Here is a 24,418-nt window from a genome sequence, read left to right as displayed (position 1 = left end):
TCGACGCACAGAGCTGCTTTGTAAAGCACTAGCAACACTGCTCTCGGGTGGAATGGAGAACATGATGGAATGCACCAGTGTGTCTTGGTACTCCCGCACTTTACGCTCCCGGTTCAACGGTGTTATGAGGCTTTGTAAGTTGTCCCGGTAGCGAGGATCTAGGAGGGTGTACACCCAATAATCAACCATGTTGAGAATGTGGGCGATGCAGCGGTTGTTTCTCTCGCACTGCAGCATGAAATCAACCATGTGCTGCAGACTCCCAGTTGCCCAAGAAACGCTGTCCCCTGCTTGAGGCGTCATCTCTGCCTGCTCTGCATCACCCTACCCTCGCTGTACATACTGACTACTAGAGCATTGTGTACCTCCCTCCTCTGGAGAGATGTCTTCCTCCTCCATTGACTCCTCCTCACAAAGTGTCCCCTGCCTAGGGCTTTGTGAGGAACCACGTTGCGCAGACTGTCCAGAAGCAGATGGCATTTTTGACTCCTCACCCTCCACCTCTTCCAAAACCTCCTCCCTTAGTGCTTGCAGTGTTTTTTGAAGCAGGCAGATAAGGGGGACAGTCATGCTGACTAGTGCATCATCTGCACTCGCCATCCGAGTGGAATTATCGAAGGCACGCAAAACGTGGCAGATGTCCTTCATAGAGGCCCACTCAGTGGTGCTGAAGTGTGACCGGCGCACAGTGCGACTTGTTTGCGCCTGATGCAGCTGGTACTCCATTACTGCTGCCTGCTGCTCACACAACCGCTCCAACATATGTAACGTTGAATTCCACCTGGTGGGTAGGTCACATATGATACGATGTTCCGGAAGGCGGAATCGGCGCTGCAGAGCTGCAATGCGCGATCTTGCCATGCAGGAACACCGCAAGTGAGCGCACTCTATGCGGACCTTGTGCAGCAGTGCATCAAGATCCGGATAGTCCCTCAGAAAGCTCTGCACGACCAAGTTGAGCACATGTGCCAGACATGGGATGTGAGTGAGGTTGCCTAGGCCCAGAGCTGCCACCAGATTTCGGCCATTGTCACACACTACCAAGCCTGGCTGGAGATTCGCTGGCACAAACCACACGTCGCTCTCCTGCTTGATGGCATTCCAGAGCTCCTGAGCTGTGTGTCTTGGATTCCCCAAAGAAATTAATCTCAGTACGGCCTGTTGACGTTTGGCCACGGCTGTGCTCATATCGGTCGTAACAGGCTCCTGCAGCGCTGATTCTGAGGAACTGGAGTATGAGGAGGAGTCAATGTGTACAAACTGCATTCCTGCAATCCTTGGAGTTGGCAGAACACGTACAGCGCCACTCTCAAGATCTGTACCCGGCTCCACAACATCGACCCAATGGGCAGTGAGGGAAAGGTATCGTCCCTGTCCATGGTTACTGGTCCACACATTGGTGGTCAGGTGGACCTTGCTACTGACAGCGTTTAGTAGCGCATGTTTAATTTTTCCCTCCACATGCTTTTGCAGGGCAGGGACGGCTTGCCTGCTGAAATAAAAGCGGCTGGGCACGGTGTATTGTGGGACTGCCAATGCCATGAAGTTACGGAAGGTGTCAGTCTCCACCAGCCTGAATGAGAGCATTTCAAGGGCCAGTAGTTTGGCAATGCCAGCATTCAGAGCCTGTGCTCGGGGATGGTTTGCAGAGTATGGCCGCCTTTTCTCTCATGCCTGTGCTACCGATGGCTGTAGAGTGGCCTAGGAGTGTGAGGATGACAGGGAACGTGGTGCTGTTTGTGGAATGTCACTGGGTCTCTGGACAACAGTGCCAGAGGTTCTTCCATGGCGATCCTGTGAGGAAGCCGAACCAGCTGTGTGTGAACTGGAGGAAGAGGCTACAACACGAGCTGAAGAGGTGGTAGGTGGTGCTGTAGGTTGGCCTACGTCTTCAGTGTGTCTTTGTAACTCCACCACGTGCTTGGTCCGCACGTTTCCACATATTTGTGGTATTGAGGTTGCTGACACTTTTCCCTCTTTTGACTTTATGATTACACAGCTTGCATTTGACAAAGCAAATGTCATCTGCAACTGTGTCAAAAAAGGACCACGCACTGCAAGTCCTGGGAGCGCACGTTTTGGAAGAGGAATGCTCCTAACGGGTGCCGAAGTGGAGGCTACAGGCAACCAAGTCTGCCCCCTCCCTCTTGTTTTGGCCGTTCGGGGAATCTCTTCCTCAGAGCTGCTCCCACCACCTTCCTGTTCCTCACGCCATGATGGGTCAAGGACCTCATCATCTACACTCCCCTCTTCAAACACCTGCTTCTCCTGGGTAGTCTCACCAGCACAGTACGCACCAGAAAGTGGCACCTGAGTCTCATCATCTGATGCGTACTGAGGTGTGCTGACCATAGGCACTGGCCCACCCGCCTCTTCAGATTCAGAGGGACAAAGCAGTTGCGCATCACTGCATACTCCCTCTTCTTTACATTCTAGAATGCTGCTTGGCTGGCCCCCTGTTTCCAAGCCAAGAGATTCAGAGAACAGAAGTAGAGATGGCTCCTGTCCAGGGCTCTCTGACTGCCTGGGCAATTTGGCAGGTGGTGAAGAGACAGATGTTTGCTCTTCAGTGCTCTGGCCCTGAGAGGATGTGGAAGTCATTGAAGTCGATGCGTTAGCTGCCATCCATCCGACAGCGGCTTCAATTTGTTCGTCCCGCAGCAGTGGGGTACGGCGAGGTCCTACAAAGATGCGCATGAAGGACTGTTGCCTGGTAAAACTGGGGGATGCTGAGTCACTGGTGCCCGCAGCAGGCACAGAATCCCCACGTCCTCTCCCTGCTGAAACTCCACGCCCACATGCCTTATTCCCTGCCTTCTTCATCTTGGTAGACTGATAAAGATAGGCAGAAAAGTACAAAGGGGGGCTTAGTGTGCATATTCCTGAACACCTGCTAACAGGTATAAGAAACACTAATTTTATTAAGTGTGTGGACTACACTTTAATATGAGCTAATGTGGCCTACACAACTGTCAAGTGGAGTGTTTGGCGAACTTTATTTACGTGCTTTTTTTTTAAAAAAACAAAAAGGATGTGAAAACGATAGTATCACAAACTTTTTGGAGCTATTACAATGCAGGAAGGTAACCTACAATGCAATAGATGAGGCTCCAAAAAATAGGCTAATACTAATCTGGCTGCGGCTGCAGGGCACAAGCCAGCAAAAAGGCTCCTCTATCTACTCCTATATAGTGTTTGCAACCAACCAATGTAGATGGATACGGATGGAAGCACACTAATAGGAGAAAAAAATCAGGAAAAATGAGCTGCAATAAAACAAAATAATGGACTATGTATGAGGCAGTGACGCACGCTAAGCGGACTACAACCAGAGGTGGTGCAGAACACACTACGTGAGCTGTACTCACACACAGAGACCTCACAGACAGCCGTGAACAGTGCAGAGAACTGGGCACTAGCACTGAAAGGCTGCAGAGAGGCTCCGCTGTCTACTCCTGTAGTGTTTGCAACCAACGTATATGGATACGGATGGATGCACACTAATAGAATTAATGAAAAATGAGCAGCACTAAAGCAAAATTATGTATGAGGCAGTGACGCACGCTGAGCGGCCTACAACCAGAGGTGGCTGCAGGACACACTACAGCGTGAGCTGCACTCACACAGACCTTGCAGACAGCTGTGACCACTGCTGCAAGGCAAAAGAAAGCTACAGTGGTGGATTATGTAGCCTGGGTAAAGCACACTATGATTGTGAAAATCGCTATCTCTGTCTCTCAGTCTTGAACAGCAGCCTGTCCCTAACTGAATTCACAGCAGAGTGAACCAGAAATGGCGGCTGCGGCGGCTTTTATAGTGCATCATGACATCATTTCAGCAGCCAATCACAGCCATGCCATTAGTTAACATGCCTACATGCCTAGCAGGATGTGCCCACACTTCTGAGGATTGTCATTGGCTGAATCAAATCAAACTGGCTCATAGCATTATGTGAACTTCCGATTCCGGTATTCGATATGCTAAAAGTATCGGAACTCAGTATCGGAATTCCAATACCGCGAATATCGGCCGATACCCGGATATCGTAATGCTCAACACTACACGACACACAGGTGACTGTATGCTACTCAGCCTGTCAGCAATGAGAGCAGATCTATGGAGAGCCCAAAATTGACCAGTGGGATCCGTGTTGCGCTGGTCCGCTGATCCCCCTACACACGACAGCTCCCCGGCTATAGACCTGCTGCAGATACCGGGACACCGGCTGCCAGCCCAGCACGTACAGGTTATGCGATCATCACACATACACCGGGGCCGTGTATTCCCGGAACTGGCTTTGATGATACGCTGCTGACCTGCAGAGGGCGCTCCCGACATCTCAGAGAGAATGGGACCCGCAGACCAATCAGCTTCGAGGAGGCGTGGCGTCCCACACTTCCGCCTCCCGGCCTTGTAGGTGCAGTCGTTGGTGTCTTTCACAACCTGCAGCAGGCGCCTCCCCCTCTTCTGCTCCTGATCATGGCTGCTGGCTGGGAGGAACCTTTCCCCTTCCAAGGGCTGCTCCCTAAGAAGGAGACCGGAGCCGCGTCCTTCCTGTCCCGGTACCCGCACTATGATGGTCGCGGGACGCTGATCGCAGTGCTGGACACCGGGGTGGACCCGGGAGCCCCAGGGATGCAGGTACATGAGGGCAGCCATGTCTGCTTCGTGCATGTCCTGGGTCTGTGCTGGGGCAGTGCCAGGGGCTGATCACAAGGATGACTCTCCTGTCTGCTGCAGCTGGCAGCCTGGGCATCACCGTGTTATCAGGTTTCACTCAATAATACACAGTCAGGCTTCTATTACCGGCTGTGTGCCCCCCAACGTGAGACCTCCTGGAATGGAAAGGGGGCAGCGGGCAGTTGTATGTCGTCTTATCCCACAACGGAGTATATTTAGGGTGTGTGCACACACTGCGGATTCTGCTGCGGTTCCGGCCGCTGCGGGTCCGCAGCAGTGGTGTACAGTACCTTTATTCCAACGGCTGTGCAGACTGCGGATTTTTCCGTGCAGTTTTTCTGCGGTTTGCCATCTCCTCCATTGTGGAGATGAAAAACCGCAGAGCAATCCGCAGGTAAAACCGCAGGTCTCTTGACCTGCAGATTTACCTGGCGGATTTTACAAAATCCGCGCGTCCGAATCCGCACCCCATTCCGCAGTGTGTGCACGTAGCCTTACCCTTCACAGGTATATATTGAGATGGCTCATCTGCGCTCCGCCCCTGCCCTGGGAGGGGGTGGGGGAATCCTGGTGCCTCCGCTCCGCCCCTGCCCTGGGGGGTGGGGGGAAGCCTGGTGCCTGTTGTGCTGCGCTCCACCCCTGCCCTGGGGGAGGGAGAGACATCTGGCGCCTGCTGTGCTGCGCTCTTCCCCTGCCCTGGGGGATGGGGGGGAAGCCTGGCGCCTGCTGTGCTGCGCTCTGCCCCTGCCCTGGGGGATGGGGGGGAAGCCTGGCGCCTGCTGTGCTGCGCTCTGCCCCTGCCCTGGGGGATGGGGGGAAGCCTGGCGCCTGCTGTGCTGCGCTCCGCCCCTGCCTTGGGGGAGGGGGAGAGAGACATCTGGTGCCTGCTGTGTGACGCTCCGCCCCTGCCCTGGGAGGGGGTGGGGGGAAGCCTGGTGCCTGTTGTGCTGCGCTCCACCCCTGCCCTGGGGGAGGGAGAGACATCTGGCGCCTGCTGTGCTGCGCTCTGCCCCTGCCCTGGGGGATGGGGGGGAAGCCTGGCGCCTGCTGTGCTGCGCTCCGCCCCTGCCTTGGGGGAGGGGGAGAGAGACATCTGGTGCCTGCTGTGTGACGCTCCGCCCCTGCCCTGGGAGGGGGTGGGGGGAAGCCTGGTGCCTGCGCTCCACCCCTGCCCTGGGAGGGGGGGGACGCCTGGCACCCGAGAAGGAACAATTGGTGGCACTTAATCCAAGTGCTCCCCTTTTAGCAAACTTGTACCCTCATCTTCCCCTTTTATCTACAGCTTGCGGCAGGGTATTATCCCGCACACTGCACCCTATGGTTAGGATGTCAGGACACTGTGCTGCTGTATTATGGACAGATCCTGCAGTGTTTTATGCTATGTATTGTCAGGTTCATGTCACATCTGATAAATACAGTGGGTACGGAAAGTGTTCAGACCCCTTTAAATCTTTCACTCTGTTTCATTGCAGCCATTTGGTAAATTTAAAAAAGTTCATTTTTTTTTTTTTCTCAGTAATGTACACTCTTGACCCCATCTTGACTGAAAAAAACCCAAAATCAGTTGTAACCAGTCGTCCTGTCACAGCAGCTGAAAGACACCCACATAGCATGATGCTGCCACCACCACCATGTTTCACTGTTGGGATTGTACAGCATTACAGAATGCTGTAGATAAGCCTCTGATGATGGTGGCCGCAGCTTATAGGGCTAAAATGGGGTGACAGATTCCCTTTAAATATGAGTGTCTGAGCAGAGGGTCTGAATACTTATGACGATGTGATATTTCAGTTTTTATTATGTAATAAATTTGCAAATATTTCTACATTTGTTTTTTTTTTCAGTCAATATGGGGTTCAGAGTGTACATTAATGAAAAAGAAATGAACTTTTTTGAATTTACCAAATGGCTGCAATGGAACAAAGAGTGAAAAATGTAGAGGGGTCTGAATACTTTCCGCACCCACTGTACATCCAGATAAAATCTGAGGCACAGAAAGGCCACATACACATGAACATTTCGTGTATTACAGCTTTGTACGGCCTGGAGGTTGGATGGACAAGTCATGATCCTCCATTTGTGCGATTACTAAGGGTTCCTGTATCCAGAATCTTCGGATGGTGTGGAGATGTCAGCAGTAGGATCCTCGCCTGTCTCCAGAGAAGCTTTATTTCCTCTACTGGGGGTTGTTTTCTTCCAGTTAAATTTTTTGCCCCCTGATTTAAATTTTTTTTTTTTTTTTTTTTTTTTTTTAATCAAAACAAATGAGCAAAAAAACCCATTGTATGCCCCTCTCTCCGCCGCTGTTCCCAGTTTCTGGCATTGGGTGCAGTGCTGTTATCACCTTCACGGGGTGACGGTGATCGGTGAGCTCAGCTGCATTATCAGGGCATTGCCTTGTAGACAGAACGCCCCTCTCAGCACTGCAGCCATTGCCGGACACCAGGAAAAGTGGGGAAGAGTTGTCAGAGGACCTGGGAAGGTGAGTAGAGTGTTTTATTTGATATTTTTTAAGCAAACTGCAGCCACGGGAGAAATTTAATGGAAAGGGTAAAAGGGAATAAATCGTGTAATATAAAAAAAAAAAATTCTGCAGTAAAGCCATCTTCACTTGTTCTACAATTCTGGCAGTATCCCTGTATCTCCTATCCACAGGACTTCTTAGGTGAGACTAGCGTCTCCGCTGCAAATAATTGACATGATACAGCTCGTAAATCCGCGCTGCGGTGAGTTTATTCAGCGCCAAATAGATGCCGTGAGGTAGCGCTGTCATTTAAGTAGGGGATCACTCGCTTGGCAGCCACAAAATCCATATTCGGCATGGGTTTTCCATAAAATCATAACAGTCCATGCAGTTTATTAGGCATCATAAACCATGACCAGTAACATAAAGATCATATAAATGGCATAGCGTCCATGACAGAGCTTCACTCTGTTAGCAATGTCCAAAACACAGGCTTTTCAGCATCACAGTTATATCTCACCCCGTCAGGGTTCTCTCATGGCTGCTTCTCCATACTGCAGACATTCATTCCCTCCAGGGAACTCTCAGGCACTTGCAGCCATCAAACACAGCGTCCACATGCTCTCAGGAAGGTAGCCACACGTGACCTTCCAAACGGACCAATCAGGTCCCTGCATTCACCACATGTGACCTACTATGGCCACATTATATGCTCCATAACCACGCCCACCAGGTCACATGACTATGACCTCATCACAGGTCCTTCAACCACTCTCACTCTTTACAACAGTGTTCTTTAAACACATCCCCTGGGTGGGTTTGTAGGTAACTGGCCTGCCCATCTCCCTAGTTACCTGGAGACTTCTCCCTGACACATTAAAGCAGCAGCTCAGCAGTATCACTGCTGATCAACACATAAGTCTCCATCTCAAAGCCACCCACTTTGAGGTACATAACGGCCATTCAGTATTCTGCCATTCATCCTTTCTCCTGGGACATCCACACAGCACCCCCTAGCGGACTCAGTGGTTACTACACCACAATGCACAGTGGGCATGAGTGTTATAAATCCCATCCACTGTGCTTGCCACCTAGAACGTACAGATTTGTACACAGCGCAGGTGACCTGCATCCAAAACACTGCTTAGGCTATGTGCACACAGGCAGAATTGCCATGGAAATTTCCGCAACTCCCTGCCGCGGGAAATTCGCATGCGGAATTCCTGCGAAAAACTAGCGTTTTGCAAGCGTAATTAGCTTGCAGAATGCTAGCGTTTTCCAAGCGATCTGTAGCATCGCTTGGAAAACTGATTGACAGGTTGGTCACACTCGTCAAGCATAGTGCTTGACAAGTGTGACCAACTTTTTACTATTAATGCTGCCTTATGCAGCGTCAATAGTAAAAGATAGGATGTTAAAAATAATTAAAAAAAAAAGTTATTCTCACCTTCCGACGGCCCCCGATCTGCTCTGCGGCGCTCCCGGCATCTTCCGGTCCCAGTAATGCTCGCGAGAGCGCGACCTCATCATGGTCATTCGGGCAAAGCATTACTGGGACCTGAAGATGCCGGGAGCGTGGTGATAGCCGGGAAGGACTCTGGTGGCCGTCGGGAAGGTGAGAATAATATTTTTTATTTTTATTCTATTTTTTACACTATTATAGTACCCAGGGCCTGGAGGAGAGTCTCCTCTCCTCCAGACCCTGGGTACCATCCGCACATGAAGCGCTCACTTCACGCATGGTGGGCATAGCCACATGCGAAAAATGAGCGTTTCAATGCAATCCTATGGGTGCGGAATTCCCGCGATTCCGCAAAAAGAATGAGCATGCTGCGGATTTTTCCGCTATGCGATTCCGCAGCATTAGCACAGCATTGCGGAATCCCATAGGATCGCATGCGATGCGTTTTTGCGCTTAAAAAAATGCCGCAAATACGCTATGCGTGAACACAGCCTAAATCTTTTTCTTCTGAGTGCCTTAGCAGACAGGTCAAGGTAATGTCTGGGCTGCCTGATCTGTGGTGGAAGGCCACACTAGATATTTCTTAATTTTCCATTTGTCTCCTGAACCCAGTATAACGTTACAATAAGAAAATGCTTCCTTTTGTTAGCAAACTAAAGGTTGCTCCAAGAATGGAAGGAACTGTGCAGCCTACAATCTGATGTGAACGTTACCTTCTATCTAGCGCCTGGGGTCACCTCAACATATGAGAAGCCGTCGGATAGGGGATAACTTACTAATTACTGGGAGCGTGGTGATCCTGAGAATGGGGCCTGGAAATTAAGGAGTGAGGATCTGCAGAGTCCCATTTTGGAAGGAGCAGAGCTGCTCATGCTTGATTTCATTCCATTAATTGCCCATTTCCAGCACTCCCATAGACTGTGCTCAGCTTTCTCTTGTAGTGAAACTGGCTGCCCATTCATTATAGGATCCAATCAAACTGCTTGTTCTCACCTACAAAGCTCTCCACAGTGCAGCACCCCTTACATCTCCTCCCTCATTTCTGTTTATTGGCCTACCTGCTCGTTATGCTCTGCAAACAACTTTCGACTAACCTCTGCACTATTCCGTAGCTCCCACTCCTGATTCCAAGATTTCTCCCGCACTGCGCCAATCCTCTGGAATCCTCTACCCCAAGAAATTAGGACCATCCACAACTTGCACAGTTTTAGGCGCTCCCTCAAAACACATCTGTTCAGAGCGGACTATTAGGTTCCCCAATCAGTCATTTTATGTGTGTGTGGCCCATTCACTATCTTAGAATAACCCTCCATCAAATTCCACCGCACCCAACAGCACCACAAATACTGGCTGGTGGCCATGCTCATTCAGCCTTTATCCATCCCCATTCCCTCAAGATGGCTCGACCATCACTGTAAATACGCCCCTGTACTTTGTATCTCCCCCACCTCATTGTAGATTGTAGGGTCGTCTTATTTAGCTTTAATTATTGTATTATTATTAAAGTTGTTACTTATGAATGTTGTGTATGAAACTGTTAAACTGTAAAGATCTGCGGTATACAGTACAGACCAAAAGTTTGGACACACCTTATTCAAAGAGTTTTCTTTATTTTCATGACTATGAAAATTGTAGATTCACTCTGAAGGCATCAAAACTATGAATGAACACATGTGGAATAATATAACAAAAAAGTGTGAAACAACTGAAAATATATCTTATATTATAGGTTCTTTTAAGTAGCCACCTTTTGCTTTGATTACTGCTTTGCACACTCTTTGCATTCTCTTCATGAGTTTCAAGAGGTAGTCACCGGAAATGGTCTTCCAACAATCTTGAAGGAGTTCCCAGAGATGCTTAGCACTTGTTGGTCCTTTTGCCTTCACTCTGTGGTCCAGCTCACCCCAAACCATCTCGATTGGGTTCAGGTCTGGTGACTGTGGAGGCCAGGTCATCTGGCGTAGCACCCCATCACTCTCCTTCTTAGTCAAATAGCCCTTACACAGCCTGGAGGTGTGTTTCTGGTCATTGTCCTGTTGAAAAATAAATGATGGTCCAACTAAACGCAAACCGGATAGAATAGCATGCCGCTGCAAGATGCTGTGGTAGCCATGCTGGTTCAGTATGCCTTCAATTTTGAATAAATCCCCAACAGTGTCACCAGCAAAGCACCATCACACCTCCTCCACCATGCTTCACGGTGGGAACCAGGCATGTAGAGTCCCATCAGTTCACCTTTTCTGCATCGCATTAAGACACGGTGGTTGGAACCAAAGATCTCAAATTTGGTCTCATCAGACCAAAGCACAGATTTCCACTGGTCTAATGTCCATTCCTTGTGTTCTTTAGCCCAAACAAGTCTCCTTTGCTTGTTGCCTGTCCTTAGCAGTGGTTTCCTAGCAGCTATTTTACCCTGAAGGCCTGCTGCACAAACGCTCCTCTTAAAGGGAATCTGTCACCCCTTTTTAGAGATATCATATAATGATATTCAATTGTGTGTCACATAAGGATTCTCTTAGTACTTTTGCTTCCCCATGACCCCGCACCTTTCATGCATAAATACCTTGTTTATATCGGTTCAGATGTATGTAATCTGCCGCTGTCCGGTCCGCTGGGCGGGGCTTATTCACCTGCCCCCCCCCCCCCCGTCTTGCTCTACGCATTTCTTCTTGTGTAGAGCAAGACAGGGAGGGGGGGAGCAGGTGAATAAGCCCCGCCCAGCGGAACGGACAGCGGCAGTTTACATACATCTGAACCGATATAAACAAGGTATTTATGCATGAAAGGTGTGGGGTCAGGGGGGAAGCAAAAGTACTAAGAGAATCCTTATGTGACACACTTGAATGATATCATTATATGATATCTCAAAAAAGGGGTGACAGATTCCCTTTAACAGTTGTTGTAGAGATGTGTCTGCTGCTAGAACTCTGTGTGGCATTGACCTGGTCTCTAATCTGAGCTGCTGTTAACCTGCTATTTCTGAGGCTGGTGACTCGGGATGAACTTATCCTCCGCAGTATAGGTGACTCTTGGTCTTCCTTTCCTGGGGCGGTCCTCATGTGAGCCAGTTTCTTTGTAGCGCTTTATGGTTTTTGCCACTGCACTTGGGGACACTTTCAAAGTTTTCCCAATTTTTCGGACTGACTGACCTTCATTTCTTAAAGTAATGATGGCCACTCGTTTTTCTTTACTTGGCTGCTTTTTTTCTTGCCATAATACAAATTCTAACGGTCTATTGAGTTAGGACTATCAGCTGTGTATCCACCAGACTTCTGCACAACACAACTGATGGTCCCAACCCCATTTATAAGGCAAGAAATCCCACTTATTAAACCTGACAGGGCACACCTGTGAAGTGAAAACTCTTGAAGCTCATCAAGGGTGTGCAAAGCAGTAATCAAAGCAAAAGGTGGCTACTTTGAAGAACCTAGAATATAAGACATATTTTCAGTTTTTTCACACTTTTTGTTAATTATATAATTCCACATGTGTTAATTCATAGTTTTGATGCCTTCAGAGTGAATCTGCAATTTTCATAGTCATGAAAATAAAGAAAACCCTTTGAATGAGGTGTCCAAACTTTTGGTCTGTACTGTATGTTGGCGCTATATAAAGATTGTTATTACTGTAGTGGTATAGCAGCACACCTGCAGCAGCCAAGACAGAGCTCTGCAGAGCCTGGTTCTCATGATTTTGGAATCTCTTTTCTGTGATTGCTGTAGTTACTGTTTTTCAGACCCCCAGAGATCTGTAGGTTATCCCTTATCCTAAGGAAGGGGATGCAGGCATTTACATTACAGGTATAATCCCATTAAGTAGTCATATAATGCTGAGATAAGTTCATTAGAAACTAGAGCAGAATTTGAGGAGTGGACTATCCAGTACATATTTTCTATTGGAGTATTGAGGTCTATGGTTGTTTTCTGAAGCTTATATGCTACATAGTGTCCGAGAGCCTCAGAAAATCATTCTGTTGGAATGTTTTTTAGGTTTTTTTTTTATCTATTTTTTTTTCTATTTTCTTTTTTTTTTTATAGCAAGCATCAGATGGAAAGCCAAAGATTATAGACATCATAGATACAACCGGAAGTGGTGATGTCAACACCAGTACTGTAGTGGAACCAAAAGAAGGGGTGATAGCCGGTCTGTCTGGTAGGAATTTAAAGGTGAGTATCTTTCTTATCGTCAGATGTTGTAAAGCACTATTGTATATTCTGTCAAATACCAGCTGCAGCTGAAATGGAAGGTTGGGTTTATCTATAGAACAGGCAGATACTTGTAGTCATCCAAAGGGAATCTAAAATCCAGCCTTTCTTAAGGGGGTTTTACGCATAGCGATATTGCTATAACATCACCGAATTTGTGACGTGCTAGCGATATCGCTATGTGTGATACTTACCTCCGACCGGCTCCCCCGCTGTCCATCGCTGATCGCGCGAGAATGTCCAGCTCCATTTCTCGTCGTCTGCTTCCTGCTGTGACGACGAGCAACGCGTGGAGGCGGGCGGGAGGACGTCAGGATCGCTGTGTGTGAAAGGTGAGTATTGTGCGCTGCGTCGCTGCTGCATCACTGTGAGGTCTGCCTGTGTGACAGCTCATTAGCGATCATTTAGCGATGCACCAGCGATCCTGACTGGGTCGGATCGCTGGTGCATCTCTAAATGTAAAAGGGCCTTTACCCTGTACAATTATGGCACACCGACTGGGTCCACACTGGGCAGGAGGTGTGGATACGCTCTCATTTTAATGATTGCGACACACATGGCTGTTTCTCATTGATTTTATTGCAAAGTCTCTGTGTTTGCATGGTTGTTGTCTCCATTTGTTACACCAAATGTTTGTTGGTATTACATTTCTGTTAAAGGAGTTTTTTTTAATATTTTCTCTATAAAAGGCTGCTACTGTCTTATCAGTACAGCTTCTTTCCTGCACTTAAGGCCCCGTTACACATAACGATGTCCCAGCGATCCCACCAATGATCCGACATGATGGGATCGCTGGGACATCATTAGGCTGATCGCTGGTGAGCTGTCACATAGACAGCCCCTCCAGCGATCAGGACCAGCGAGCAAGCTGGTTTCTGATGTAAACATCGGGTATCCAGGAACCGCGGCTCTTGGAAACCGGCGTACACGCTGGATACCCGATGTTTACATTAGAGACCAGCGTCGCTGATCGCTGGTCTCTTGGTGCCACACGCAGCGATGCATGCTGGCCAGCGGGAGACCAGCGATCAAAAAATGGCCCAGGCCAATCGAGCACGATCAGCGATACCCGGCGGGGGGGCCGGTCGCTGATCCCCGTCACACACAGCTATCTCGATGTGGCGTCACAAAGTCAGTGATCTCGCTAGCTAGATCGCTGTGTGTGACGGGGCCTTTATTCCAGTTTCTACATCCTGTCTTACCTCTGTAGAGTAGTGTTTTCCCTCTTTAGATCTGTGCAGAGCTACCTCCTGCTATCTGAAAGATTGGCTTCACACATCTGCTGTTTAGCATGTATTGGTTGACAATGGGTCTAGTGACCCAACTCAACAGTCAAAAGGCTTATTTATGTGAGGCTTACAAATTCGGGTTAGGAAATCCCTGGCCAATCCATACTGAAAGCATGAAACACTGATGTGTGAGAAGGGCGGTGGTAGCAGCTAGCACATTTGAGGCAGGAGCACTGATGGATTTACATCCGTTTTGCAGAGCACAAATCTAGATAAAGGACTCCCAGCTATGGCAAAATGGTAGAACATTTTTGAAGGTGTTTGCCAGGCATTACTTTCTGTAGTCACTCTAAGGCCTCATTCACACATCAGTATTTGTATTCCAAAACCAGGAGGGTCTCCAAAACACAGAACAGGTGTCGATCTTTCATTTACCTACAGTCTCGTGCACACTAGCCATTTTTCCTGCCCTCAATGATTTATATAGAGTTGCAGTAAAGGAGCCAGTCGTCTTGTGATTTCTAACATGACCATTTGTCCAATAAAGAGCAGAATCCTGACAGTGCGTATTGCACACTTCTAGGGCTCTGCAAGATGCAATCACTTAGTGACTGGTGAAATTTCATGCTTGGTCCAAAAAACCTCTCTAATGACTATTTAGAGAGCTGATTTATCTTTGCATTTTAGAAATCAAATAAATATTTTGGATGTGTACATACATTTTAAGTGGCTCTATACTCAGGGCTGTGGAGTTGGTATAAAACTATATAATATGAATATATAATGCATTGGGTACAGTAGTACAATGCAGGATGTGCTGTAAATGTTTCCATAATTTGGGAAAGTTATGAAATGTCCTATAAATGTCTGTTCTGTTCCTGATCTAAGGATCTGGGCTTTTAGCTGAGATGAATCTGTGCTGCACTTTATGTACATTCTCAGTAGTGAGGCGGTGCTTTGAGGTCGGAGGTGAGATGAATCTGTGCTGCACTTTATGTACATGCTCAGTAGTGAGGCGGTGCTTTGAGGTGAGATGAATCTGTGCTGCACTTTATGTACATTCTCAGTAGTGAGGCGGTGCTTTGAGGTCGGAGGTGAGATGAATCTGTGCTGCACTTTATGTACATGCTCAGTAGTGAGGTGGTGCTTTGAGGTCGGAGGTGAGATGAATCTGTGCTGCACTTTATGTACATGCTCAGTAGTGAGGCGGTGCTTTGAGGTCGGAGGTGAGATGAATCTGTGCTGCACTTTATGTACATTCTCAGTAGTGAGGCGGTGCTTTGAGGTCGGAGGTGAGATGAATCTGTGCTGCACTTTATGTACATGCTCAGTAGTGAGGCGGTGCTTTGAGGTGAGATGAATCTGTGCTGCACTTTATGTACATTCTCAGTAGTGAGGCGGTGCTTTGAGGTCGGAGGTGAGATGAATCTGTGCTGCACTTTATGTACATTCTCAGTAGTGAGGCGGTGCTTTGAGGTCGGAGGTGAGATGAATCTGTGCTGCACTTTATGTACATGCTCAGTAGTGAGGTGGTGCTTTGAGGTCGGAGGTGAGATGAATCTGTGCTGCACTTTATGTACATTCTCAGTAGTGAGGCGGTGCTTTGAGGTCGGAGGTGAGATGAATCTGTGCTGCACTTTATGTACATGCTCAGTAGTGAGGCGGTGCTTTGAGGTGAGATGAATCTGTGCTGCACTTTATGTACATTCTCAGTAGTGAGGCGGTGCTTTGAGGTCGGAGGTGAGATGAATCTGTGCTGCACTTTATGTACATGCTCAGTAGTGAGGCGGTGCTTTGAGGTGAGATGAATCTGTGCTGCACTTTATGTACATGCTCAGTAGTGAGGCGGTGCTTTGAGGTCGGAGGTGAGATGAATCTGTGCTGCACTTTATGTACATGCTCAGTAGTGAGGCGGTGCTTTGAGGTCGGAGGTGAGATGAATCTGTGCTGCACTTTATGTACATTCTCAGTAGTGAGGCGGTGCTTTGAGGTGAGATGAATCTGTGCTGCACTTTATGTACATTCTCAGTAGTGAGGCGGTGCTTTGAGGTCGGAGGTGAGATGAATCTGTGCTGCACTTTATGTACATGCTCAGTAGTGAGGCGGTGCTTTGAGGTCGGAGGTGAGATGAATCTGTGCTGCACTTTATGTACATGCTCAGTAGTGAGGCGGTGCTTTGAGGTCGGAGGTGAGATGAATCTGTGCTGCACTTTATGTACATTCTTAGTCGTGAGGCGGTGCTTTGAGGTCGGAGGTGAGATGAATCTGTGCTGCACTTTATGTACATTCTTAGTAGTGAGGCGGTGCTTTGAGGTTGGAGGTGAGATGAATCTGTGCTGCACTTTATGTACATGCTCAGTAGTGACCAGGGCCGTGGAGTCTGAGGCAAGGAAATTGAGGAGTCTAAGATTTTTCTTACAGACCTCACAGCCCTGGCTATACCCCTAACAGTTGCAATCCAATCGCCGACTTTATGAAAAACCTTCTGATAAAATTATGTTGCTCACTGCTTTGTTTTTTGAAAACTGGCAAAACAAGACACTCGTGTTGTGTTCTTTAACCATAGGTTCCCACAAACTGGCAAAATCCATCCGGCAGATATCACATAGGCATTAAGAATGGTTTTGATTTTTATCCAAAGGCACTGAAAGAGCGACTACAGGTAATCATTGAGAATATAAATGTTTGCCCAGAAATTTTGCGTTGGGTTCTTTTCTTTGGGACTTGAGTTGTGAAGTATAAGCTCTGGATGGACAGTTATGTGACCCGTGCTTTGCTTTTATTTCATTTAACAATAGGACAGTTTTCAGTGATTTCTGTGTAGCGCTTCACAGTAAAACAAATCCATTAGGTAGTCCATCCTTTTAATGTCTAACATTAATGTTGTGTCTCTATATAGAAAGAGAGGAAGGAGAAGTTATGGGATCCAGTCCACAGAGCTGTTCTAGCAGAAGCTTGCAGGAAGCAGGATGATATAGACTCGAGTTCTAATACTCAGACTTTGGTATTTAATATTTCCAATTTTTTTCCTCCTCAAATACATTGCCATTTCACTTTTTTTGTACCTCCATATCTTTTAATGACTATTCCTTTTTTTAAAATAGATGGGAAAATTGATTAAAGAAGATATTCAAAGCCAAGTTGAAATACTAAACCTATTTGAAAAAAAATTTGGGGATCCTGGCCCTGTATATGATTGCTTAGTGTGGCATGATGGGGAGACATGGAGGTAAGTCACGCCTTCTCTATATTCCATATCCATGTGGAAGTTTAACCCCTTCACTCCCGTGGCGATTTTTCTTTTTCGCTCCCCTTTTTCCAGAGCCATAACTTTTTTTTTAATTTTTCCATCAATATGGCCATGTGAGGGCTTATTTTTTGCGGGACTAGTTGTACTTTTAAACTACACCATTGGTTTTACCATGTCGTGTACTCGAAAACGGGAAAAAAATTCCAAGTGCGGTGAAATTGCAAAAAAAGCTCATTCCCACACTAGTTTTTTGTTTGGCTTTTTTGCTAGGTTCACTAAATTCTAAATCTAACCTGCCATTATGATTCTCCAGGTCATTACAAGTTCATAGACACCAAATATGTCTATCTTCTCTTTTATCTAAGTGGTGAAAAAAATTCCAAAGTTTGCTAAACAAAAAAATAAATTGCGCAATTTTCTGAGACCTGTAGCATCTCCATTTCTCATGATCTGGGGTCAGGTGAGGGCTTATTTTTTGCGTGCCGGGCTGACGTTTTTAATGATACCACTTTTGTGCAAATACGTTCTTTTGATCGCCCATTTTTGCATTTTAATGCAATGTCGCGGCGACCAAAAAAACGTAATTCTGGCATTTTTAATTTTTTTCTCGCTACGCTGTTTAGCGATCGGGTTAATGCTTTTTTTTTATTGATCGGGCGATTCTGAATGCGGCGATTAGCTAATATGTGTATGTATGCCTTTATTTTATTTTGATTGGGAGGTGATTTGAACTTTTAGGTTTTTTTTTCTTTTTACTTTTGGCATGCTTCACTAGCCTCCATAGGAGGCTAGAAGCATGCACAACTCGATCGGCTCTGCTACATATGGGCGATGAACAGATCGCCCGTATGTAGCAGATTTACTGCAGTGCTTTGAGCGCCAGCCACTGGGCGGCACTCAAAGCGATCTGCCAGCAACAACCATAGAGGTCTCTGTGAGACCTCTGGTTGTCAGGGCAACGCGTCGCCGACCCCGATCACGTGACGTGACGGGGGTCGTCGTTGAGCTCACTTCCTGCCCAGTGGCTGGAAGTGCTATTTAAATGCCCAGGATTTAACTAGTTAATAGGCGCGGGTGGATGGCGATTCCGCTCGCGACTATTGCGGGCGCATGTCAGCTGACATGTCGCGGCTTTGAGGTGGGCTCACCGCCGGAGCCTACCTCAAAGCAGAGGATCCTTACCAATGATGTACTCTTCAATCATCGGTAAGGAAGGGGTTAAAGAGTAGGACACATTTTTAACCCCTCAACCCTCCCTCCCCCAAGCTTTTTTCGGTTTTGCGTTTGTTTTTTGCTCCCCTCTTTCCCAGAGCCATAGCTTTTTTATTTTTCAGTCAATATGGCCGTGTGAGGGCTTGTTTTCTGCGGGACGAGTTGTACTTTTGAACGACATCATTGGTTTTACCACATTGTGTACTAAAAACGGGAAAAAAATTCCAAATGCGGCGAGATTGCAAAAAAGTGCAATCACACGCTTTGTTTGGCTTTTTTTTTTTTTTTTTTTACTATGTTCACTAAATGCTAAAACTGACCTGCATTATGATTCTCCAGGTCATTGCGAGTTCATATACACCAGTCATGTCTTTTTTATCTAAGTGGTGGGAAAAAAAACTCCAAACTTTGTTACAATAAAAAAATTTGTGCCATTTTCCGATACCTGTATCTTCTCCATTTTTGTGATCTCAGGCTGGGTGAGGGTTTATTTTTTGTGTGACGAGCTGACGTTTTTAATGATAACATTTTGGTGCAGATACGATCTTTTGATCGCCCGTTATTGCAGACGCTGCAGAATTTTCCGCGCAGATTTTGCTGCGGTTTCAAATCCACATGCAATTCTTTCTGCGGATTCCACAGCGGTTTGCCATCTCCTCCATTGTGGAGATGATAAACCGCAGGGCAAAACTGCAGGTCTTTTGACCTGCGGATTTATCTGCGGCTGAATCCGCAGCAGATTCCGCAGCGTGTGCAGCACACAGCCTTAGTGATCAGGTTAATCCTTTTTTTTTTTTAATCGGGCCATTCTGAACACGGCTATACCAAATATGTGTATGTTTGCTTGATTTTATTTTGAATGGTACGGAAGGGGGGTGATTTGAACTTTTATATTTTTATTTTTTTTATATTTTTTTAAAAATTTTCTTTTTGCTTTTGGCATGCTTCAGTAGTCTCCATGGGAGACTAGAAGCTGCCACAACCCAACCTCTGCTACATAGAGGCGATGGTCAGATTGCCTCAATGTAGTAGAATTGCTCACTTGCTATGAACGCCGACCACTGGGTGGTGCTCACAACAATCTGGCACTGACAGCCATAGAGGTTTCCAGGAGCCCTCTAGTTGTCCTGCCGGCACACCGGTGACGCGCGATCATGTGACGCTTGTTAAATGCCGATTGCCAGCTGCATTTAACTGGTTAATAGCTGCGGGTGGATCGCGATTCCACCCGCTGCTATTGTGGGTACAAGTCAGCTGTACAAAACAGCTGACATGTCCTGAAAAAGATGTGGTCTCACCGCCAGAGCCTACATCAAAGTGAGGGAGTCCGACTTCGGCGTAAATGTACGCCTGATGTCGGGAAGGGGTTAAAATGGTATATTTTCGTTAAATAGTGGATATAAAAACACCTGTTAAACTGCCAGGTTTTTGTAATATGAAAAAAATCATACCAAGATAAATAATTTCAGAACTTTTTCCACCTTTTTAATGTCCTATAACCTATACAATTTAATTGAAAAACATACTGAAATCTTTCATAGTTGGGGGAAAAAAATGAACTAAAAATGTGGTTGCTTAAATATGCACACCCTTAAACTAACACTTTGTTGAAATAGTTTTTGAATTTATGACAGCATTCAACATCTTTGGATATGAGTCTTATCCGTATGGCACATCAGGTGCATAACTAGAACTGATTCGGCCCCATAGGAAACTTTTAAACGGGGCCTCCTCAAAGACCCAACCCCTCAAAGACACACCTCTTCAGGAACTACATTTCCCAGAGGTCCATGCGGCAGGCAGCTCTGCAGAGAGCTAATAGACAGGCTCAGGGAAGGGGCGGGACTGAACTAGTCTGAAGCAATACAATCTGTGACTTGCTGCAGGCAGGGAGGTGAGCCCAATATGTGCTTCGCTCCGCACAGCAGGCACAGAAATGCAGCGTAGGCTGCGATATCGGTGTACATTTTTTTCCGCCGGGGCCCCGGATCCCCTACACCAGTGGTCCCCAACCTTTTTTGCACCATGGACAGGCTTCAAGCAAGACCATTCTTCCATGGCCCGGCAAGGCGGGGATGGAGGTGTGACAGGGGCGGGGCTATGGACGCGGTTGTAGTTTAGCAGTGCATACTTATCATTTAATTATAACATTTATAATGTGACTCAACTCACCATAGGTTTTGAATGAGTGGGAGCACCTGGCTTGTTTCTCTGTTTCAGTGGGAGCACTGGGCTACTACTACTGATGACCGTCACTGCTATTGATGATTGGAACCTACAAGGAAATGGAGCATTGAGCACTTAAGAAAAATTGTACTGGAGTACTGTACATGCTGATTATTTTCTAATCATCAGAAAATGTATGTGTGGTTCCCCCCATCCTGTCCAGCTCTGTGTGGCTTCTCCTGTTGTATGCATGGCTCCCCTGTCCCACCCTCCCATCCTGTATACATGGCTCTGCTCCCACCCTCCCATCCTGTATACATGGCTCTGCTCCCACTCTCCCATCCTGTATACATGGCTCTGCTCCCACTCTCCCATCCTGTATACATGGCTCTGCTCCCACTTTCCCATCCTGTATACATGGCTCTGCTCCCACTTTCCCATCCTGTATACATGGCTCTGCTCCCACTTTCCCATCCTGTATCCATGGCTCTGCTCCCACTCTCCCATCCTGTATCCATGGCTCTGCTCCCACTCTCCCATCCTGTATCCATGGCTCTGCTCCCACTCTCCCATCCTGTATCCATGGCTCTGCTCCCACTCTCCCATCCTGTATCCATGGCTCTGCTCCCACTCTCCCATCCTGTATCCATGGCTCTGCTCCCACTCTCCCATCCTGTATCCATGGCTCTGCTCCCACTCTCCCATCCTGTATCCATGGCTCTGCTCCCACTCTCCCATCCTGTATCCATGGCTCTGCTCCCACTCTCCCATCCTGTATCCATGGCTCTGCTCCCACTCTCCCATCCTGTATCCATGGCTCTGCTCCCACTCTCCCATCCTGTATCCATGGCTCTGCTCCCACTCTCCCATCCTGTATCCATGGCTCTGCTCCCACTCTCCCATCCTGTATCCATGGCTCTGCTCCCACTCTCCCATCCTGTATCCATGGCTCTGCTCCCACTCTCCCATCCTGTATCCATGGCTCTGCTCCCACTCTCCCTCCCTTGTATCCATGGCTCTGCTCCCACTCTCCCTCCCTTGTATACATGGCTCGGCTCCCACTCTCCCTCCCTTGTATACATGGCTCGGCTCCCACTCTCCCTCCCTTGTATACATGGCTCGGCTCCCACTCTCCCTCCCTTGTATACATGGCTCGGCTCCCACTCTCCCTCCCTTGTATACATGGCTCGGCTCCCACTCTCCCTCCCTTGTATACATGGCTCGGCTCCCACTCTCCCTCCCTTGGATACATGGCTCGGCTCCCACTCTCCCTCCCTTGTATATATGGCTCGGCTCCCACTCTCCCTCCCTTGTATATATGGCTCGGCTCCCACTCTCCCTCCCTTGTATATATGGCTCGGCTCCCACTCTCCCTCCCTTGTATATATGGCTCGGCTCCCACTCTCCCTCTCTTGTATATATGGCTCGGCTCCCACTCTCCCTCCCTTGTATATATGGCTCGGCTCCCACTCTCCCTCCCTTGTATATATGGCTCGGCTCCCACTCTCCCTCCCTTGTATATATGGCTCGGCTCCCACTCTCCCTCCCTTGTATATATGGCTCGGCTCCCACTCTCCCTCCCTTGTATATATGGCTCGGCTCCCACTCTCCCTCCCTTGTATATATGGCTCGGCTCCCACTCTCCCTCCCTTGTATATATGGCTCGGCTCCCACTCTCCCTCCCTTGTATATATGGCTCGGCTCCCACTCTCCCTCCCTTGTATATATGGCTCGGCTCCCACTCTCCCTCCCTTGTATATATGGCTCGGCTCCCACTCTCCCTCCCTTGTATATATGGCTCGGCTCCCACTCTCCCTCCCTTGTATATATGGCTCGGCTCCCACTCTCCCTCCCTTGTATATATGGCTCGGCTCCCACTCTCCCTCCCTTGTATATATGGCTCGGCTCCCACTCTCCCTCCCTTGTATTGTATATATGACTCTGCTCCCACTCTTCCTCCCTTGTATATATGGCTCTGCTCCCACTCTTCCTCCCTTGTATATAAGGCTCTGCTCCCACTCTCCCTCCCTTGTATATATGGCTCTGCTCCCACTCTCCCTCCCTTGTATATATGGCTCTGCTCCCACTCTCCCTCCCTTGTATATATGGCTCTGCTCCCACTCTCCCTCCCTTGTATATATGGCTCTGCTCCCACTCTCCCTCCCTTGTATATATGGCTCTGCTCCCACTCTCCCTCCCTTGTATATATGGCTCTGCTCCCACTCTTCCTCCCTTGTATTGTATATATGGCTCTGCTCCCACTCTTCCTCCCTTGTATTGTATATATGACTCTGCTCCCACTCTTCCTCCCTTGTATTGTATATATGACTCTGCTCCCACTCTTCCTCCCTTGTATTGTATATATGACTCTGCTCCCACTCTTCCTCCCTTGTATTGTATATATGGCTCTGCTCCCACTCTCCCTCCCTTGTATATAAGGCTCTGCTCCCACTCTCCCTCCCTTGTATATAAGGCTCTGCTCCCACTCTCCCTCCCTTGTATATATGGCTCTGCTCCCACTCTCCCTCCCTTGTATATATGGCTCCGTTTGGCTCCCCCATCCTCCCCCATCATACTTGCCCTCACGTCGCTTTACTTCCCTCCCTGCATCTCGCGGCGCTTCAGCTTCTTCCTGTGCAGAGCGGTCGCGTGCTTCCGCTCATTAAAGTGCATGAATATGGACGCCACGCCTATGGGAGAGGAGTGGCGTCCATATTCATGACCTTAAATGAGCGGTACACTGGACAGCTCAGCGCTGGAATCTGGATGAAGCCGCTGCGCCGACAGGGACCGCTATGCAGGGTGAGTATCAGCTGCTACACAGCCGCCGGCTCCCCTTGTGTCTGCGGACCGGCAAGAGCACTGCAACGGCCCGGTGCTGGGCCGCGGACCGGTGGTTGGGGTAATTAAATTGCACTACTGGGTAGCGCCGATCGGAGCCGGGGACCCGGGCGGCGGGCTCCTATATGGGCCGGGCCCCAAAGCAACCGCTTCGGCTGCTACCCCGGTAGTTACGCCCCTGTGGCACATCTAGAATTGGCAATCTTTGCCCACTACTCCTTGCAGTAGCTCTCCAAATCTGTCAGATTTTAAGCGTACAACCATCTTCAGATCATCCAGACTTTCAATTGGTTTCAGGTTTGGACTCTGGCTGGGCGATAACAAAACTTTGATCTTCTGGCAAGGCCATTCATTTGTTGATTTGGAGGTATGCTTAGGGACATCGCCATTCTGAAACATGAAGTTCATCTTCTAGCTTTTAGCAAAAACCTGACTGTTATGAATAGTTTTACCGTAAATATCAATTTTGTAACATAATTCTCTCCACCTTTCTTAAAGCCCCAATTCCTGCTTTTGAGAAACAACCCCAAAGCATAAAGCTGCCTCCACCATGCTTCACTGTGGGTATGGTGTTCTTTTGGTGATGTGCAGTAGTGTCTTTGCGCCAAACATATTTTTTGTAATTATGGCCAAAAAATTAAATCTTGGTTTCATCAGACCAGAAGACGTCTTCCGATGTGGTTTTGACGAAACATAGCCAGGCTTGAATGTTTGTCTTTGTGAAGGAAAAAGAATTCCATTTTGTCACCTTACCCCCTCAGGCCAGACTTATGAAGAATATAGAGTATTGTAGTTGCACGCAGTATACAGCCAGTTGTACACGTCTGACAACTTTAAACAATGAGATCCATTTGCTGTGTTGTATGCTGTTAATGAACCATGGCTTTTGCTGTAAATTGCAACTAAGAA

General features: G+C 47.9%; 1 protein-coding gene across 3 annotated transcripts in view; it reads left to right on the top strand.

Annotated features, from left to right (window-relative positions):
• The first annotated feature begins 4,413 nt into the window (after window positions 1-4,413).
• TPP2 (tripeptidyl peptidase 2) overlaps window positions 4,414-24,418 on the top strand; it is a 188,680-nt gene continuing 168,675 nt past the window's right edge. For 2 of the 3 annotated variants that reach the window (XM_073569496.1, XM_073569495.1), the window contains exons 1-5: window positions 4,417-4,641; window positions 12,644-12,772; window positions 16,607-16,702; window positions 16,940-17,044; window positions 17,145-17,269. In XM_073569496.1, the coding sequence (XP_073425597.1) occupies window positions 4,480-4,641; window positions 12,644-12,772; window positions 16,607-16,702; window positions 16,940-17,044; window positions 17,145-17,269 (617 nt within the window). In that variant the 5' untranslated portion in view covers window positions 4,417-4,479. Of the gene's footprint in view, window positions 4,642-12,643; window positions 12,773-16,606; window positions 16,703-16,939; window positions 17,045-17,144; window positions 17,270-24,418 lie in introns of all 3 variants that reach the window. The other variant, XM_073569497.1, reaches the window with a different exon arrangement.

Source organism: Dendrobates tinctorius, unplaced genomic scaffold (genome assembly GCF_039654945.1).
Source record: "Dendrobates tinctorius isolate UK_male_01 unplaced genomic scaffold, ASM3965494v1 ptg000026l, whole genome shotgun sequence".
NCBI classification, from domain to species: Eukaryota; Metazoa; Chordata; class Amphibia; order Anura; family Dendrobatidae; genus Dendrobates; species Dendrobates tinctorius.
Note: the sequence above shows the minus strand (reverse complement) of the source record. Positions and strands in the feature narration are given on the sequence as shown.